At 36.6% G+C, this 19033-nt stretch overlaps 3 protein-coding genes across 8 annotated transcripts in view; 1 reads left to right on the plus strand and 2 right to left on the minus strand.

Moving 5' to 3' along the window:
• Positions 1-13526, minus strand: part of LOC118742653 (hydroxymethylglutaryl-CoA synthase 1) — a 54464-nt gene extending 40938 nt beyond the window's left edge. For 2 of the 6 annotated variants that reach the window (XM_036474889.1, XM_036474884.1), the window contains exon 1: positions 13221-13526. The gene's annotated coding sequence lies outside the window, so the exon portion shown is untranslated. Of the gene's footprint in view, positions 1-1922; positions 2258-9695; positions 10027-13220 lie in introns of those variants that run through there. The other 4 variants (XM_036474887.1, XM_036474886.1, XM_036474885.1 and 1 more) reach the window with 4 other exon arrangements.
• Positions 13527-14102: 576 nt separating this feature from the next.
• LOC118742655 (mitochondrial ribonuclease P protein 1 homolog) lies at positions 14103-15859 on the plus strand. The gene is made up of 3 exons (XM_036474891.1): positions 14103-14811; positions 14897-15263; positions 15325-15859. The coding sequence occupies exons 1-3, from the start codon at positions 14198-14200 to the stop codon at positions 15712-15714; spliced, it is 1371 nt and encodes a 456-aa protein (XP_036330784.1). The 5' UTR covers positions 14103-14197; the 3' UTR covers positions 15715-15859.
• A 12-nt stretch (positions 15860-15871) lies between these two features.
• Positions 15872-17467, minus strand: LOC118743789 (dynein assembly factor 3, axonemal homolog). The gene is made up of 2 exons (XM_036476554.1): positions 16700-17467; positions 15872-16642 (listed from the first exon to the last, which is right to left on the minus strand). The coding sequence occupies exons 1-2, from the start codon at positions 17465-17467 to the stop codon at positions 15872-15874; spliced, it is 1539 nt and encodes a 512-aa protein (XP_036332447.1).
• Between the last annotated feature and the right edge of the window lie 1566 nt (positions 17468-19033).

The following is a 19033-nucleotide window of genomic DNA, read 5'->3' on the forward strand; positions in this document are numbered from 1 at the left end:
GAAATTTTCTACTTTCTCGAAATTATAACTGTCAACGGAGACGTGGGTGTCAAGGCGCGAATGTGCTGATTGTTTGTTTGATGACAGCAGTACTTCGTCTTGTCCTCGTTTACCACCAGACCCATTCGCTTTGCTTCCTTATCCAACTTGGAAAAGGCAGAATAGACTTCGCGGTTATTGCTACCGATGATGTCGATGTCATCGGCATAAGCCAGCAATTGCACGCTCTTTCAGTAAATTGTTCCTGAGCGGTTCAGTTCTGCACCTCTTATTATCTTCTCCAACATCAGACTAAATAAGTCACATTAAAGACAGTCACCCTGTCTGAAACCCCGTTAGGTGGCGAACGGCTCGGAGAGGTCTTTCCCAATTCTGACGGAACTGGTGGTATTGCTCAACGTCATTTTATACAGCCGTATGAGTTCTGAGGGGATGCCAAATTCAGACATATCGGCGTATGTGCAAGTCCTTTTAGTGCTGTCAAAAGCGGCTTTAAAGTCGACAAATAGGTGGTGAGTGTCGATCCTTCTCTCGCGGATTGGGCAGAGCACACTTAAATTCCAGTCGTCGGGCATGCCTTCATCTGACCATATTCTGCATAGGATGCATGGACCTTATCAACTCCTCGCCACCGTGCTTGAATAGCTCAGCTGGCAGGCTGTCAGCTCCAGCAGCTTTGTTGTTTTTCAGCTGCGTTATTGCTATTCGTACCTCGTCATAGTCAGGCGGAGGAACATCGACTGGGGGCTCGGGTTCTTCGTCTCCAAAACTTTCCGTGCTGCTACCATTCAGTAGGGTGGACAAGTGTTCCCTCTATAATTGAAGTACGTCCTTAACTAGGTCGCCATTGTTGTTCTTACAGGAGTACGCCCTGGTCTTAAAAAAGTCCGTAAGTCCCTAACTCTGGTAAAATTTTCGGGCATTATTCCTGTCGACCTCCCCTATAGCGGTCACACGAGGCGCGCGTTGCGCTCGATCGCAGCGTGGCCCTGTAGGCGGCATCTTTTTTCTCTGAAGCTTCCTGACACTCCTCATCGCACCAGTTGTTCTTTCGGGGTCTCTGAAATCCGACTACTTCTTCGGCGGCGGTACTTAAAGAGAGGGAAATGTGGTTCCACTGCTCGCATATGTCGGCTTGTTGAACAGAGTTCTCTGAGATCGGGTGGGAGAGTCGAGTAGCGAATGCGTTGGCTGTCTGTTGAGATTGCAGCTTTTTGACGTTAAGCTTTCCTTGCATATTTGGGCGCACACTTTTTTCTGCACAGAGGCGGGTGTGTATCTTGGCTGCAACAAGATAGTGGTCCGAGTCGATGTTTGGGCCTCGGAGTGTACGTACGTCCAAAACACTGGAAGCATGCCTTCCGTCTATCACAACATGATCGATTTGGTTTCTCGTTTTTCGATCCGGAGACAGCTACGTAGCTTGATGAATCTTCTTATGCTTGAACCTAGTACTGCATACTGCCATGTTTCGGGCCCCTGCGAAGTCGATCAGCCTCAGTCCGTTGTCGGACGTTTCATCATGGAGGCTGAATTTTCCGACGGTGGTTCCAAAGATCCCTTCCTTGCCCACCCTGGTATAGAAGTCGCCAAGCACGATTTTGATATCGGGACGGGGGCAGCGCTCATAGGGGCGCTCCAAGCACTCATAGAAGAGATCTTTGGAGACCTCATCCTTCTCTTCCGTCGGTCATGGGCTCAGATTAAAATAACGCAAATAATGAAATTTTCACTTGCATAAAAAAAATATTTAGGTTTCGTGTTATTATTTACGCATATTTTTAGCTTATAGGTTACTTAGATGCGTTTTTAATAACTTTAACATCAAATTGAAACCACAAACAATAAATCGTTTTTATGGCTTACAAAGAGCCCACATACACACATACGTACATGTTTCTTTAAATGTACCAACAACTTACTTTCAAATACTTGACACACGCACAACTTTCACCTGTTTGCACGACGAATTCTTTAACAATTTAACACACAATCTATATTACTGTCTGTCTGCCAGCGTTGAATATGTACCTAAATGTACATAAATTTGTTGCTGTTTTACAAACCACCTTAAAATCAAAGAAAAACCAGACGGTGAGTGAACGGTAGTGAACGACTAAAAAACCAAAGACCGAATGAAGCAAAACAACTTGAACTCACAAAAGTCAAATGCGTAATGCGCGCAAGAAGAGACCCGAAAAATTGAACAGCCATCAACTACCGCCAACCGCCGATCAAACAAGACCAACAAAGTCTGTCAATGGAGCGCGGCTACTAGCGGTATGTCTACAAAGAGGCAATAGCCACGAGAAGAGGTTAATTGAAATGAGCTGATGCGTGAATGAATTTATTTACATATGTATGTATGTCGGCCGATGTGGTGTAGTGGTTAGCAGTGCGCGCTACCATTCCGCAGGCCTGGGTTCGAACCCAGTTTCCGAGCAAGATCAAAAAATAAAACATAACATTTTTTTTTTTATAAAAGCGATCGCCCCTCGGCAGGCAATGGCAAACCTCCGAGTATATCATGCCATGAAAAACAGTTTCTCATAAAAATACAATCGCCATGCGGAGTTGGCCAAATACTAACATATTGTGTCTTGTGCCAATCTATTATTATTATTATTATTTTGTATGTTGAAATGAAGAGAAGGCAATGAAAACTACGAGAATGAAAAGTTTAAAAGTTATTTACTAAAAAATTTATGCACAACAGCCCAGTACAATTTAGTGACATATCGATAAATCTGTATGAATTAGTTTCGCTAACTTGAAGGCAAAATGGCTTTACAATTACAAATCAAATTAAATATTTATAAATATAGATAAAAAATCATGCAAGAATACAGGTTATTCTCTTATTAGGTTTCACAATTTTTCTTTTCAATGTGACATTGTAGTACATTTCTTATGAGAGCACTGTAAAAAAAAAACTTCAACTAAAAGTCGGCACGGGTTATCGTTAGCCTACGGCCATAAAACTTCATATTATATATTATTTAGGCTAAAAAGCACAAGGGGGGTATGCATATCAAAATTTGCAAACAAGTTTTTTTTCCATATATTCTTGGGACAGTCTAATGTACACACATATATCGTCACCTGAAATGCAAAAAGACGTAACAACATCGTAAATGAAATGGAAAAAGTCGTGCCTAATACTTTAATTTTTTTTTTCATAAAATGATGTTGGGAGTTGTAATTCGATCGATATAAATCAAAAAGTGAATTTTGAGTTTTTTATTAGTTATGACTTTTTGCATTTCAACGATCATGGTGTAATAATAACAAGGTGTTGTCAGTAACTTAACCTCACTTTTTCGGCAGGTCTCTTCCGGTCACGCATTTTAAAGTAGTAAATGTATAATTACAGGCTCATAAGCCTGAATATATGTTTGTATCGGCAGCTCCACACAGCTTGGACATATATTGTAACTTTAAAAAAATAAAAGCCGTAAAATAAGGCAATTTCCTATTAGACTGTAAATGATTTTCTAAATAGATTAAAACACATAAATATCGATAATATAAGCGAATTCCTAATTTTACCATGCAGCCACTCTATTCTAGTGTATCAGTAGTTCATTTGGCTCAATATTATGACAATGCAGCAAAAGTTATTTAATATAAAAGAGCGCCTTTCCGTACGATTTTTGTGTACGTTTTTTTTCATTGATAACCACGATATCTTTTATTTTTCTACTTTCTGAGGACAAAAATTATACAAATCCAGCAATTTTAAATATTAATATTGTTCTGAAAACACCAAGTTCTTTAAAAATCGCGATAAAACGAATTACTAAAATGGAGTATTTTAGATACTATTTCCCAACGAATAGTAGTATAAAAATTGAGATCGGCAGCACTGAAAATAAGCATGCCGATCTTGTCAAAATCACAACAAACACGTTGCTACTGACAACACCTTGTTATTATTCCACCATGTTCAACGATGATGTTTGTTACGTCTTTTTGCATTTCAGGTGACGATATGTATTTACAATAGCGTATCAAAATTGTGCTTCAGCGCTAATTGGGTCCTGGCCAAGTGCTCAAGCGGCGCTTCTATCAGCCAATAAACCAGCCAGAACGAGCTTAATCTACATACATAGAAATTGCCACAGAACGAGAGAAATGAATAAGTAAAGAATTTAACTTAATTCCATGTTCTGACCGACATCGAAAACATGTTTTCGTTGCTAAAACTGGTTTTCGACTTAAAACTTGTGTTTTCGTCCATGTACAGCGTGGCGACGAATAACTGTTACCCAGTTTTTTTTTGAGAAATAAAAGGGTCCTTTATAAATTTTGCGAAAAAAGTATTTTATTGTTAATTTTCCACAGATTTTACTTTAGTTGTATTAGTTAGTTTTTAAATTTTAATCCTTATCTACATTTGCCAGCAGTGTAAACTTTGAGAGAAAAGTTCATTTGGCACGCAAGTCTTTTTCAGGTGTATTTTTTCTTAGGCTTTGTATAAAAAAAGTACAAAAAAGAAAAAAAACTGTATAAGGTTGGTCGAATGAATGGCCGTCCTAGTCACCAGTCCCGAGTCTATTAGATTTTTGAGTATGAGGCCTTATTTTGGACAGAAGGGGGAGTATAAGGGACTCAAAATGGAGAAAATTAGCCTATGGTTACAGAAGATATGGAACAAATTAACTGACGAGGACCTGCGTGCCAAATGAACTTTTCTCTCAAAGTTTACACTGCTGGCAAATGTAAATAAGGATTAAAATTTAAAAACTAATTAATACAACTAAAGTAAAATCTGTGGAAAATTAACAATAACATACTTTTTTCGCAAAATCTATAAAGGACTCTTCTATTTCTCAAAAAAACCTGGGTAACAGTTATTCGTCGCCACGCTGTAAAATCTGTCAAACGAAAACCAGTTTTCGCTGAAAACTACTTGAAAACTCACGTTCCACTCATTCCAATCGGTGTCTTCACTCGTTTTTTTTCGATTATTTATCGAAGTGGAAGTCATATTTTATCATCTTTAATACGCCATTTCGGATTTAATTGGCTGGCAAAAGTAAAATAAGAATGAAAGTAAGATGTTGCTAATGAAAAGAAAATGAGGGAAAAGCATTTTGGTTTTGTTTTTGTGTAGCAAATCTGTAATCAGAGGATGTAAGAAATGTCAACGAAAACACTAGCAGCCGGTGTGAACAGCCTTCAGCCCACAATCCCAAAACACGTTTTCAAAGTGTTTTCGTTGTCGGTCAGAACATGGTATAAGGCTCCTTATATATGTAAATATTCACCTTTTCTACCATTTTTGTGGATATTGAAACACTAACATAAAATAGTGATAATTATTTTTTGAGAAACAATCCTTACAGCCAATCCAACCGGTTCTCTAATTGAGCGGACGGGAACTAAACAATCTCCGCTCTCCTCTCCTAGATGCAGTTGGCAACTTCAACCTCACCTAACCTAACCTACTTTGCCATTAAGTAGTAGTTACCCCTGGTACACTTACAACGATTAAATAGATACATATACTTGGTAGTTAAAACTGTCAAGTAACGATGCAACAATATCGGTTTGGATACTCGTATTGCTTTGGTAACTTGACATTGCGATATTCTTAGAGTTCTTAAGTTTTTGAGCTAATATGATTAGTTGACTACGGTGTCAGGCATCCAGACAGCAAAAGTAAATAGTGAAATACTAAGCCTAATAGTTAACTCAATAGCAGTTCTGTGAGATACTGCTTGCCTAGTCTATCAACATGCTTAGACGTTCCTTGCAACAATTTATGCAGAAGTTGTTGTAGTGAAGATACGATACCATTTCTGGAATTTGTTTTTTTCTTAGATTGACTAGCATTATGGAGATTACAATCCTAATGAAATATTAGTCCGCAGTATTAGGCCAACTTTTTGAAACAGACTATCTCCGTTATCATAAAAAGTCCTGCACTTGATACGAGTTCCATCAAAGGCAATAGCGGTAACTATATATGTATATCTAAACTGAGTTGCATGGTAAACAGTGGTGGTACTAAGAACTTAAGTGGTGATTTTTTGTGGTACTCAAAGTGCCATTCCAAAAACTAGGCTTGCTCTAGAGACTGTCCGATTTACTGCTGGGCATGATCATATATGTATGTATGTACATTTGTATGTTAATTTATGCAAGTCGATTTGTAAACATGTAAACTAAATGAAATCAAGTATAAAACTTTCTCCGTATGTATTGTTTATAGTGTCTGCGCGCGATCGTGTTGAGCAAGCGTCGTTTCGTCAGCTTGCGGATGAGCAACAAATTGTGCGTAAGCGAGAGCTGAGCAAGTTGGTCTTGCATAATTTGGGCAAGTAAAGATGAGCATCACTTTTATTGTTCAATACACTGACTCGTTCGTACTTTAGATCGGCCACCCATTTGAAAGATTACATCCGAGATGATTTTAGTGTCATAAAAATTTCCGCTATATACTCGTATATGCATATGTAAGTATGTATCTAATTAAATAAATATGTTCATAGATATTACTAACTACCAACAGAAAATTTATTGTTAAATTTATATGCAAGAAAAAATTGCATAAAAGTTCATAAAGAAAAACTTATGGCTAGGGTGAAATTTTTATGGTTATTTGTGACCCAACCTAATGAGCATGCATTCCGAAGTATTTTTATGCCTTATTCGTATATTTATCACCACTTAAAAACTCGTTCTCTTTTGAATTTCAAGTAGAAAGGGCCAATTACAAGGGCATTCCTTTTAAAAAATGTTTAACTTTAGATGTGTTGGAATATACAAATATTTTAAATGTATACATTAGCAAGTGTACATATGTACATATGTACATATCTACATATTCGTATGTGCACTGTTCAGTTTTTGTACAATGAATTTTATGAATTGTCGTTTCCCACTTATTTGCAAATATAGTACATATGTACATATATGTATGTATGTAAATATCACACACTCCTTTAAAAGTGTATTAACTCAAAAATATCCAAGAGATAGAAAAAACTAATAACTATTTCTAAGCACGTGTTATTAATTTGGTTAAGAGAGCATTTATGGAGTTTTTTTCCAGCAAATTGCAATATAATACATAGGTATATATTTTATTGGAAAAAAATAGACAAGCGACATATTGACCAGCTTTAGCAATTGTGCGTTTGTTTATTTGATGTTCATCAATCCTATATTTTTGTTACCAAATGTAGCCAGCTGATTGAGCTCAAAACTCGCAGGATAAGTTTGTTTTCACGCCAATTAGAAGAACAGCGCAGGACTTTTTGATAGGTGGCTGCGGTCGTCATAAATCTAAAAATTGCCGACTTGGCTAAAATTTTAAATATGTATTAGTTACATATTTTTCCAGTTTGCCACAGGGCGAAGACGAGTTCGAAACGACGTCCTTACGACGACGCTCTCTGGTGAAATCATTTGGGTGCAAATGCTACGTCGTTCCGAATTCGTTTCTTCGAATCCACAAGTTTCTTGGGGAACCTTCGGCCTGGGTTGGACAAGTTCCACGCCCACATTTTTATATATCTAAGCATAAACAAAATTCATTCATTTGGGTAGTGCACCGTTTTTATTAAGAGAATTTTTTATTATGACAGAATATGGAATCCACAATGTGCACTTGTGCTCAAAAAAACAAGGTGCCTACATCTTGTTTTCAGTATTCATATAAACTTTTATAAAGGTAGGTAGATACAGTTCACTCTATTGGCCTTTTTAATAAAAAATAAAATTTTTGGGTATGCATTTATTTCAAATTTGGTATAAAACTGTACTTTTACTTTAAATTTGGTATAAATTCTGAGCATCGCTTTTCAGTTCGCTGGTATATCGTTTTCGCGGCCCGCCGGCGAACTGTGCTTTTCATCGGACGGCGAGTCGTTTCTGACTCGTTCTGGTGAACAATTTGTTCGCCGGCTACGTCGTCGTTTGGCCAATTGGGTTAATAACAAAATTTGCTCGATAGATGGTGCTGGGGTTGAGATCTCGTTAAAAACGTATTTATGAGCCGATTTAGCCCAATTCCGAAATTTATTTTAGTTAATTGAATGTAAATATTTTATATTCAATAATTTTTATTGAGCTTGAGGCCGTTTTTAATGAAAAACTTATTGTGGAAAAGCAACAATAATTTGAAAAAATGGTAGAAGTGATAGCTATTTCGGAAATCACCACATTTACTCATCAGACTTCTTTCAGTAGGACTCGAACCGAAGATCCCACTGGCTCAGCCAGTTGCCTACGCACTGTGCTAAATTCGCCTTGTGAATAACAAAAACAAGTAAATATTTTCCAGTCGAAATTTTCCAGTTAAAATATGACATAGTGAAAACCAGTCTTAAGCATTCAAATAGCATTCGCAGGGGACTTCTCAATAAAAAATTTTATTTTTTCAAGTTAGATTTTCAAGGTTGCAGTAATTCGCATAAAGCTGAAAATTGGTACGAATGTTACGAACGTCATTATAAATGAAATGTAAAAAGTTCTTAACGGGGTTAGGTCGCCGAAACAACAGCCCTTGGTCGGGTAAAACCCGAGTCATTCCGGTACGTAGAACCGACTGTCGTGGGAATGATGCTCATATGGTCTTTAGTTGTGGCTCACTTTAATTGATTTTAGGTACTCAAAAAAATATAACTTTTTAGTACTTAGTTTAGTTAAAAATGTTTGGATATTTCTGAGCTCGCGGTCTTTTGGGCCGGGATCTCCGATCGCGGGTTCGTGGCACTTTGGCAGCCATGCCGCCCTATAGTTACGCCTCTGAGCACCACATAAATCTACATTTCAAACTTCGTAGAGAAATTATAAAAAATTAACAAACTTTAACCGAAACATTGCAAAATTTTTATTCAGAATTTTTAGAAAAATTTTAGGTATGCAGTTTTATAGCCCATTAAATTTTACTTAGTACTTAGCAAATAAAAATTAGATCAACGCGATTTCCTAGCGCTTTGAATTTGTACTCTAACCTGATAAAATTGAATGGGCTATAAGACTACATACCTAAAATTAAAAAAAAAATCTAAATAAAAAATTTACAATTTTTGGGTGTAACTGTTAAAGTTTGTTGAATTTTTATAATTTTTGTACGAAGTTTGAAATACGTATTTATGGGATACTGTAGTAGTTATGTAATGTGCTGGACTTGTATAAACAAATTATAATTATTAAATAAATAAAGGAAAAATGTCCAAAATCGGTCAAAATGTCACTTAACTTAATCAGATGACCACAACTGTATATATATTTATGTATATGCCGTGCTGTCTGCTTGACGTATAACCAAAATTTTTTACAGTCAGCCTAATTTGTTATGCTTTAAAACAAAAAATAGAAACTGCAGAACTCGTTTTTTTCTTAGAATTACATTAAATTGTTTAGATACAAATGTACAAATCGATGGTCCTCTGCAATAGCAACACAGTTCGAAATTCAAAGAATAAAATCTCTTACTACTGTTAAGTGGCTAACGTATATAATCCCTGTATAATTCATGAATAATCCTTACTAAAGTAAATACTACGGATTAGAAATGAATTAGACGAGGATTAGAGACATGAGCAATTTAACAGTAATAAGTGCTTATTTTTTCAATTTTGTGTCGTTATTGCAGAGAACTATACACTGTATTTGCAGCCACACACCCAATTTGATTAAAAGTTAGAAAAAAAAACACATTTTGGAATTTGATTGTTTACCTTTTAAATTCCGTAATTTATTTTTGCTGCCAGCCAAGTGATGAATCGGCGAATATTTTGTTTTCTATCATATAGTATACAGTAAAAGAACCACAGAGACTAAGAGGCGCGATGATGAAGCGAGAAATTACTTAAAATCACATACAAATATTTTCCGCGTGATCGTTGGATCATTCGCAAATTAAAAAAAGAAACACAACAGTTTGTACAAAAATCTGAACCACACTCGGAGAAATCGTTTATAAGACTGACTTCAAATCGTTTACGAGTTGCAAACATACATATGCTTTTGGCAGCGAGCGCGATAAGTGATTTTCTAGAGCTAGTGTTGTTGTACTTAATTAAATGCATGGTATGTGTACTTGTTGTTTTTGAGCTTGTTTTACATATTCGTTTATTTTGGGTTAATGTATATGCGGTCACTGCGTTTGTTAAACACCTATTGTACATTTTTTTTTTTGCAAACAACAATATGTACAATCATGATACCGATCGTAGTTCTGCATACCTTTAGCCGATTTCTAATGCACTACTATCGCCACTTGACAATCCCTGACCCTGCGCTTGCTTATCGTTAACGATCCAGGGCGCAGTGACTTGTATGCTCTTTGCATTTAAAATTATGCCTGTAATGTTTTGTATTTTTTGTTATTGTAGTCGTAATGGCATGAACGCCACTGTGTAGTATGTAGGTGTATCGCATTTGTATCTGAATTGCTTGCAAAATTTTCGTCATCAATTTGTTTAGAACGAGATTAAATGCCTGGCACTTTTTCGCTTTTGATAAGCTTATTTGAGGAGTTGTTGCTGCCTCGGAACTGAAATATGTATGTACATATGCAAATATGCACTTGCTTGTAAACATTCATTCACATTTACATGTCGACAGTCTTAATAACTTTAGCTTCATTGGGTTCAAAGTTTAATTATTTTGCATGCAACAGCACACCGTAGTAGTGAACTAAATACTTTAATGAGCAATCACATTTGTAGCATTTATTTGCAAGCAAAAAATTAAATTTGCCCACTGCGGTTACGTACGCTTGTATTTTTGCTTGTTACACATTTGCTTAGGAATTACCTTTTTGTGTAAAAGTCATCGGAATGCTTATAAATATTTATAAGTTTGTTTTAAAATAGTAAGAACGGATATATATGTATGTATGTAGATACATGAATGCATAAACAAAATAAAAATACTAGCTTGACCCGTACGCGCCCGTTGTATGCATCGATTACAATCTGAGCTGTTTTGATAAAAAAATAAGTAATGGCTTAAGAATAAGAGAAGAAATTATACACTACTAAAGTATTTTAAACTGTAAATTTTTGTTAATTACTGCTATTCTAATTTTTCATTCAAATCGATTAGAATTATGTATTTTGAAATCAATAAATTAGTGAATGCACAAATACTTGCCGACTTAAAGCTTAAACAGACGGCCGCGTTGATCCGGACTAACTCGAACTTAATCCGGATCAACTGCAGTTAATTCCCCAGTTGATCGGGATCAACGCTGCCGTGTGTTTATGCTCTGAAATTGTGGCAAGCTCTGAAATTGTGGGAGAACATCCGCAAGTCTACAGAAAAAAAAAGTGCGAACAAGAAACACAGACATATCTTATTTTTTAGTTGTGGCTTGAATATTAAATGTTTACAATACATATTATGAGAGAGGCAGACAGTTCCATAACTTGCGGATTTTATCCCTCCTACCCTTACTTTGCGAGGAGCATACTGTGGTGGCGTGATAAAAACTGGCTGATTGCAAGCAGACTTTTCTGAAAAGACTAAAAATGGAATTACCTGTATGGGTGACCGGCTCAGAGAAAGTTTAAATTGTAATTCGAAAATACTTGCAATTAAAATCACATGAACTGCAATCAACTCAAACAAAACTACATACATATGTAAGTAAAAAATACAAATGAAATTAACAAGACGATCTATGTATATGTGGTACATGTAGAAGACTTCTTATTTTATAGGGAAAATATTTTTAAGCATGAATTACATTTATCGCTCATTTACTACATAGGTCACAACCGAAAAAACAGGTTTCTACTAATTGACTCTCATTATGAAACAACAACAATGAAAACAACACAAGCCATTAAAATTAATTTTTTTGCATAATGTGAACGATAACATAACGAATAACTCTGAATACTTATGTAAATAATTTGGTTGTTATATTAAGTAAATAAGCGTTATGTACTTACCCTGCAAAAAATTGTGCGACTAATCTCTAAAGAGAGTATTCCGAGATTACCTATCAGTATTCGCCTAACGAAACTGAGCACCCCGGTTCGAATCTCAGCTGGCGGAAATTTTTATTTTTATTTTTTAAAAGTGACTAGTCGCTTTTTATACCCTTTCGGGTATAAATGTGAACAATTAGTCTCTTCATAGGACATGCCCGAACAAAAGCGATCAGTTCATTCCATATAAAGAGATCAAAAGTGGTATTCGTCGCATGTTCCTTTGCGATTGCTCCCGGAGTCATCCCGGATTAGTCCCAATTTTTGCAGGGACCCTACAAGACGCGACATGAAATTTCATTAACTAAGTGCGTACATATCATTCAGTCGTTAATAGTACCCGTTAAAGATGACTTGGGGACTAATTGATCTCCAATTATACCCATAAGGGTTGAGTCGAGACTAATTAACCCCCGAAAGAGACTAGTTGGGACGAATTAATGCTCAATTGTACCCGATTGAGAGTAATCTCGGAATACTCTCTTTAGAGATTAGTCGCACAATTTTTTGCAGGGGTAGGTATTTGGCTTTTAAATGAAACGATAAAAAATGATTTACAATGAAGGACGTGTTTTTGTATTAAAAAAAACATCTGTTTTATTGTTTATAAATTAATACCTATACCTACATACTTATCTACATCTGTTTCACGAAATTAAAAAATAATACACGTTTCTCGATACTGCATCATGAAAAACTTTGTACCTAGTACCTAGTACCTATCTAGTATCTAGTAGCGCATATTAAAGTGCGCGCTGTTGTTGCTCGTACATATGTATGCACTTACGGATGTATGTACATACCATGCACAGCTTTGGCACTCATTATTCTTTGAAATTTCGTAACTATTTCTTGGCGTTTCATGTGAACTGATTAGCAAAAGTTAATTAGAAAATCATCAAATTATCAATGAAAAGTACAACTACAGCAGCTCGGCAAATGTACCTTACTTTTAGAAGCATCTAATATTCATGTATTTCTTTATGAATGCTTGAAAAGGATACGAGTATTTTTTAGGATCACGTTTGTCGGCGTCGAGCATATTTACATACATATATGAATATGTGCATACATGCATATGTAACACCTTTAATAAATTATCTTTAGCTATTACATCAGCGGCCGCCTTATTATATTTTATACTTGTTTTCGGCTAATACTTTCCCCGTTCCTGTGACGAAATTAATTGGAAAATATGTGGTATGTGTATAAAGAGAAACTTTCACCCAATATGACCCAAACACCACCCTTTGAATTTCTTACCTGGTGCTTTACGGACGTAACCACTGGCTCTGCCCGTGTATAAAACAGTATTATTTATTTTTAATAGCTTTATAAGTACAAAAAGACAACTTCAATGCAGTTAATTTTATTCAATAAGGGAATTGTATTCCTTTCACTCCTATTGGATATACTTTCTTGCCACTGTCGTGTTGCGAACGAAAAGCTGATTTTGACAATTCTTTTTCGCTGAGGTTACAGCTGATTCAGTTGCAGTGGCAGCCAAACTATAGGTGGATTCCAAATCGCCGGCACCCCTAACCGATTCCCATTAGCTCTGATCCAGTACTCCAAGAACTTACAGATTTTTACACGAACTTACAGGAAAAATGTTCCCGTACTCAAAATTCCTCCAAAATCCTGTAAATGAGAGTGTAGAGAATGAAATTGCAAGATTTTACCTGAGCTTTTTCTTCTGGTTAAATCATGAAAAGTGTCAAGCGATCACTGGTTGACGTTTTTGCAGGAAAAAAGCTTTTTTTTCCCGTACTTTTTGTTGTTACTCACTTTTTACTCTCACTTCAGAGAGTAATTTTGCTGTTTGACAATTTTACAGGATTTTACACGAAAAGTATTGGATCAGAGCTATTGATTCCGATAGTGTATTTTCGTCACAATAGCAAAGAAGGTAAATCTTACGTTCTTTGGCAATATGGATCGCGATCCAAATATCGTCATAATTACTAACCGTGTGACCAGAGAACGTATATGAACGTATATACGTTCTCTGGTGTGACAGGGACCATTGAATCATGGTGTATTTGGTATTCCATTTTGATCCCAAACCGATTGGAAAATAGACAGTTTTAGTAGCACTCCGTAAGCGCGCTTTATCTTTCTTTGACATTTGCAATCAGCTGTTGGACTTTTATCATTCGCTGTGATTCCAATTAGCTAGCGCATGTCGATTAGAAAATTAACTAATTGTTTATTACGTTTTTGTTTTTTTTTAAATAAAAATGTTAAAATCACTTCTTCGCTTAGCTCCTACGCGTAGTGTCCTGTGTCCAAATCTTCAGGTATTAAGATCTGGGAATCAGAGCTTGCTAACTGTCAGTGCATCGCTGTTATCGAAAACGTCGCGTAACTGCGCAAAGGTAGCCACAGAAGAGAATGCTGAAAATGAGACCCAGCCTCCCAAAAATCATTATAATCCCTTCGCTCAGGATAATCTAGCCTCAAATATGGACAAAAACACAAACTCTGCGCCGGCTGCCAGTGAAGAAGAACGCTCTAAACTGTTGAAGGTCCTACAACTAGAAGTGGACATTGCTCATCAAGAGGGCCGACGTGTACCGGCATTAGAGTCAGTCACAGACGAAAACTGGGCATTTATACTCACACTGCCTTCAAAGTCGGCCCGTTACAAGTACTATACATACTTGTGGCAAATCGAAGCAAAAAAGCAGGCTAAGGAGCGTAAAAAGGAAGAACGAGCGTTGCAAGTGCTGGAGCGCAAGGAAGAAATGCGCAAAGAACGCGAAGCAAATCCGCACATCATTTATGGCTTGGGTCACACGTCGATTTTCCTACGCATCTACGATTCGGCTATCAACGACTTTATGAACAACAGGTGAATAAGGTTATTTATAATTATTATTTCCAAAAGCGTGGGTTTGTAAATGGCTCTGCACAATATTTCTTGCTCCTCTTTACAGATTATCACGCGCTATGCAATTTTCGCCTAAAATTGTGCTAGACTGCTCATATGATAGACACATGACCCGCCGAGAATCACTGAATGCTGCCAAACAATTGATGTTATGCTTTGCTGAGAATCGCGCGCATGATGACCCTTTCGATTTGCACTACTGTAACGTTAATTTAGATAGCGTGTCCATTAAGGCCTTGAAACGTTATATACCTACCATGCTGAATCCGGAATTTCCCATGAATGTGCATGAAAAATGTTTCACTGAGCTGTTTCCCAAGGAAAATCTTGTCTATCTAACGCCGCATTGCCGCACAGATTTAGAAGTGTATAATCCCGATGATGTGTATATAGTTGGTGCGATGGTAGACACAGTGAGTATGCAGTATCTAAATAAATTAAACAAATACTTAATAACTGCTGTTTGTGTCTCAGGTCAATAATGAACCGCTGTCCTTAGGCAAAGCCAAACGTTTAGGCATACGTATGGCCCGGCTACCGCTCGACCGTTACCTACAATGGGGTGCGGGTTCAGGGAAATCTTTGACACTTAATCACATGGTAAACATTTTGTTGGACCTGAAAAGTACCAAAGATTGGACACAAGCATTAAAACATGTGCCTCGCCGCAAAGTGGTCGATATGGCCGCAGATGCGCAGCGACAGAGGCGTACATTGGAAAATCGCGCGAACAAACTAAACTTTCGTTTAGATGATATTTTAGATGAAAATCATAGAAATGAATGCAATGTGCGTAAATCAAATGTGAGAACGCCTAAGAAAAAAACCGAATTCAATTTGGAAACGTGGGGTTCCAAAAAGTAAAGTAAAAATACGAACTAGTTGTCTATTGTAAGTTTTTAGTTTCACAATATAATATAAGTTGTTAAAAATATGATTGTGCATTTGAAAACATGATTAATTGAGAGCAAGATACGATACATGCAGAAGCAATACATATGCAAATACATTCATATGTTAATTAATTATTTTCCACATTCATCCGCTCAACTTTATTGATCTTCTTGTATTTTAAAATACTGTTTTTTGAATTCAAGGCATTGTAATTAATCACCGGCGTTAAGTTAATAAGCTTCGCATACGCTTTCAACTTATCTTCGAACTGCTTGACCTCCTCCTTGCGCGCTACAGTCAATAGTTTACTCTCCAAAATAAGCAACGCATTATCCCGCAGCACTTCTGAGAAAACGCTTTTCAGAAATGGAAAATAATTATATCCCACAAAGACCACATCAAAAAAGGCATGCCAGCTTTCATTGGCATCAGCATTTTGCAGCGTAAAAATATCATCTGCTGAGAGAAAGAAAATCTTGCACTGCTCCACGTTAATCCAAGGCTTATCAAAGTCTTGTATTGCATCTAAATCGCTTTCGTTATATGGAAGACGTTCGCCCATTAGCAGCTTGACGGATCCGTATTTGCGAGAAATTTTACGATCATGAACATAAGTCGAACGCGTTTGTAACTCATGGAAATATTCTAATAGATTGCGCTCAGTAATATCTGTGGCACGATAGTCATTATCGCCATGTACTGAATTCAACATTTCCTTATCGACGGTGTTGAGACCGAATGTGCAAAAAGGTCCGGTTTGGATATCGCCTGCATAACCACGATGCCTATATTTTTCGCCGTTACGCACCAATCCAGCAGTGAGTGTTTTATTCGGTTTACATTGCTCGTATTCGGGGTATGTAAAAGCGATGCCAGTTTCGCGCCAGTAACGGTATTCCTGAAGTAAAATGAGGTTTCAAAATGTAATTATATTTGACGGTATTCATGCAATCACCTGCGAGCATATTTGCCCAGCTTCCCTATCCTTTAACACCATATTCAAATCCCAATCGAATACGCCTTCTCGGTAATCATAGCGTGCACCTAACAATTTGCGTACTCGTTCCATCCAATATTCTTGCACATTGAAAGCAAAACCTTCGCGGGGCAAGAGAAAATTGAATGCATTATCCAATCCATCACGATCACGATATCTTAAACGATCAATATTCAGTTGGGGTGCCAACTTCTGCAGCTCATCATCATCTGTAATCAATTTCACCATTGTTTTCGCTTTGCCTACCAGATATTGATGTGAGGATGGACGCATCAGTGCGTTTCCATACACATCCATGAAGAGATGTACCTTACGTACTAAGTGGAAGCCTTCGGAATTCTCGAGTGCTATGCCAAGTAGTAGCATATTGCGTGCCACAATTTCTATACAACCATCAAGCACATAGAAAGTGACCTTTCCACCGCTGTGTTTGTACATTTTGGCCATGGTTTTGATTATGTGGCGCGGATCACCGGCACCAAACAGTAGTATATTAAGATTTTTAGCCGCCGAGGCCGAACCGCCAATATCGCCACCTTCTGGTTCCGCTTCCGCTGTACATTCTTCGGTATTTGTAGATTCCAAATTCGTAAAATTTTCCCCTTTTGATTGAGCATCTTCAGAATTTCCTGAGTTTATCACGCTGCTGGTAACAGGCTCGTGGATTTTATGCGCATTGGAGTATTCCTGATAGAGATCCAGCGCTTCACTAAGACCCCAAAACATTTTCGATTCTTACGCAAGCCGAGTAAAGTCGTTCCTTGTTTAATTTAATTTATTTTAATTCTAGATGCCAGATGCCTTATTTCGTCGATAAATACAAATATAATTATTTTTTTATGACAAATTTTTTATTGTTGCTATGGGGTGTTTAACACGTAGCTAAGCAATTTTCATCAATGTGCTTTTGCACGTGCGGGGTGTCCTAGACCACCAGCCCACCTTTTCTAAAATGGAAGAAAAGGTTTTTTTTTTTTTATTGGAAAACACAAAAATTTACCGGAAGTGGGCTATCTGCTGAAGGGCTATGGCTGAAGGGGAATCCAGTTTTTTAAATGGTACATACATGTCTTTACTACAGATTCAGATTTTGTGCATAGAAATATGGGAGATTTGTTTGAAACATCTGGTCAAAACTGGAAATCGGTAATACGACTAAAAGAGATACAACATCCCCTACCTGGCAGTTAAAATTTTTGCAGTTTCCAATAAAGAACATTTTCCTCCATTTTACTAGGGGTGAGTCTGTGTATTTAGTATATTTAGTATATACATAAGTGCGGGTCAATCTCTATGAGAGATATATTCGAGTATGCGCGTATAGTACAGAAGGATTCCACCTGTAATTCTAAGTCGGGCGAATAAGGCAGTTATTTCATGTTATTAATTAAAAATGTATTACCGAGTTTTACCATTGCTTTATCCATACCTAGGGTAATAAATAGAACCTGTTTTTTAGTTTGTAATTATCCTTTTCAATCCATTTAAGATGAAATAGAAACAGGCAAGAACCTAAAAAAGGCAGCAACATAATATTTTTTTAAGTGCGATGCTCCGATTTATAAATTTAACCTTTTTTTGCTCTGTAGTCTACATTTGTACCATTTTCGTTGAACAATTCTAATAAATAAAATAATTCTACGACAACCGTGTCCGAGTTTTTCAATTGCTTTATGAAAATCAATTCAAAGCAGTTTTGGCTATTAAGCGTCGTAAAAAAAAATTATTTCCGATACCTTCAAAACCCTTCTTTTAAAAATGACTATCTCCTGGTTGGTAGTCTACGAATGTAGACACCATACAACAGCGTGCAACTGTCAATTTTACCCACACAAAAATTAATATATTCACGAAACTCAGGACAAAATATAATTAAACTGGGTTTTTAGTTATTTTTGGAACACAAGGGTATTGAAATCGTCCTTTTAACTTTATTAATTTAGGATCTCTATCTATCTAGGATAAACAAATTATTAAAAAGGGCATTTTCAATACCACCAACAAATTTAAGGTTTTTCAATTTTAAACAATTTTCTCTTTATTGGATTTTCATACTACATAGCACTGAATTTAATCATTTGTTAAATTTTTAATATCCTTGAAGATTGAAAGTCCTTTAAAAAAGATACTGACGTCGTAGAGAGAATCTAAAGACGCAGTGTGCTTTAAAATATTTTTGGTTTTTATCGCACATTATAATCTGCCTTGTCCGAGTTTAGCCTGAAAAAATAAAATAAAAATTCACCCGAAAATTTGTCATCCGCCCATAGTAAAACCATGGAAACCAAAAGT

The sequence above is a fragment of the Rhagoletis pomonella genome, unplaced genomic scaffold (genome assembly GCF_013731165.1).
Source record: "Rhagoletis pomonella isolate Grant_MI unplaced genomic scaffold, Rhpom_1.0 Rhpom_scaffold_00007, whole genome shotgun sequence".
Taxonomy (NCBI): domain Eukaryota; kingdom Metazoa; phylum Arthropoda; class Insecta; order Diptera; family Tephritidae; genus Rhagoletis; species Rhagoletis pomonella.

Coding starts and splice junctions, on each gene's coding strand:
- LOC118742655 (XM_036474891.1), top strand. CDS start 14,198: ATGTTAAAATCACTTCTTCGCTTAGCTCCTACGCGTAGTGTCCTGTGT. Junction 14,812..14,896: donor AACGACTTTATGAACAACAG/GTGAATAAGGTT, acceptor TCCTCTTTACAG/ATTATCACGCGCTATGCAAT. Junction 15,264..15,324: donor TTGGTGCGATGGTAGACACA/GTGAGTATGCAG, acceptor TTTGTGTCTCAG/GTCAATAATGAACCGCTGTC.
- LOC118743789 (XM_036476554.1), bottom strand. CDS start 17,467: ATGTTTTGGGGTCTTAGTGAAGCGCTGGATCTCTATCAGGAATACTCC. Junction 16,643..16,699: donor CTGGGCAAATATGCTCGCAG/GTGATTGCATGA, acceptor ATTTTACTTCAG/GAATACCGTTACTGGCGCGA.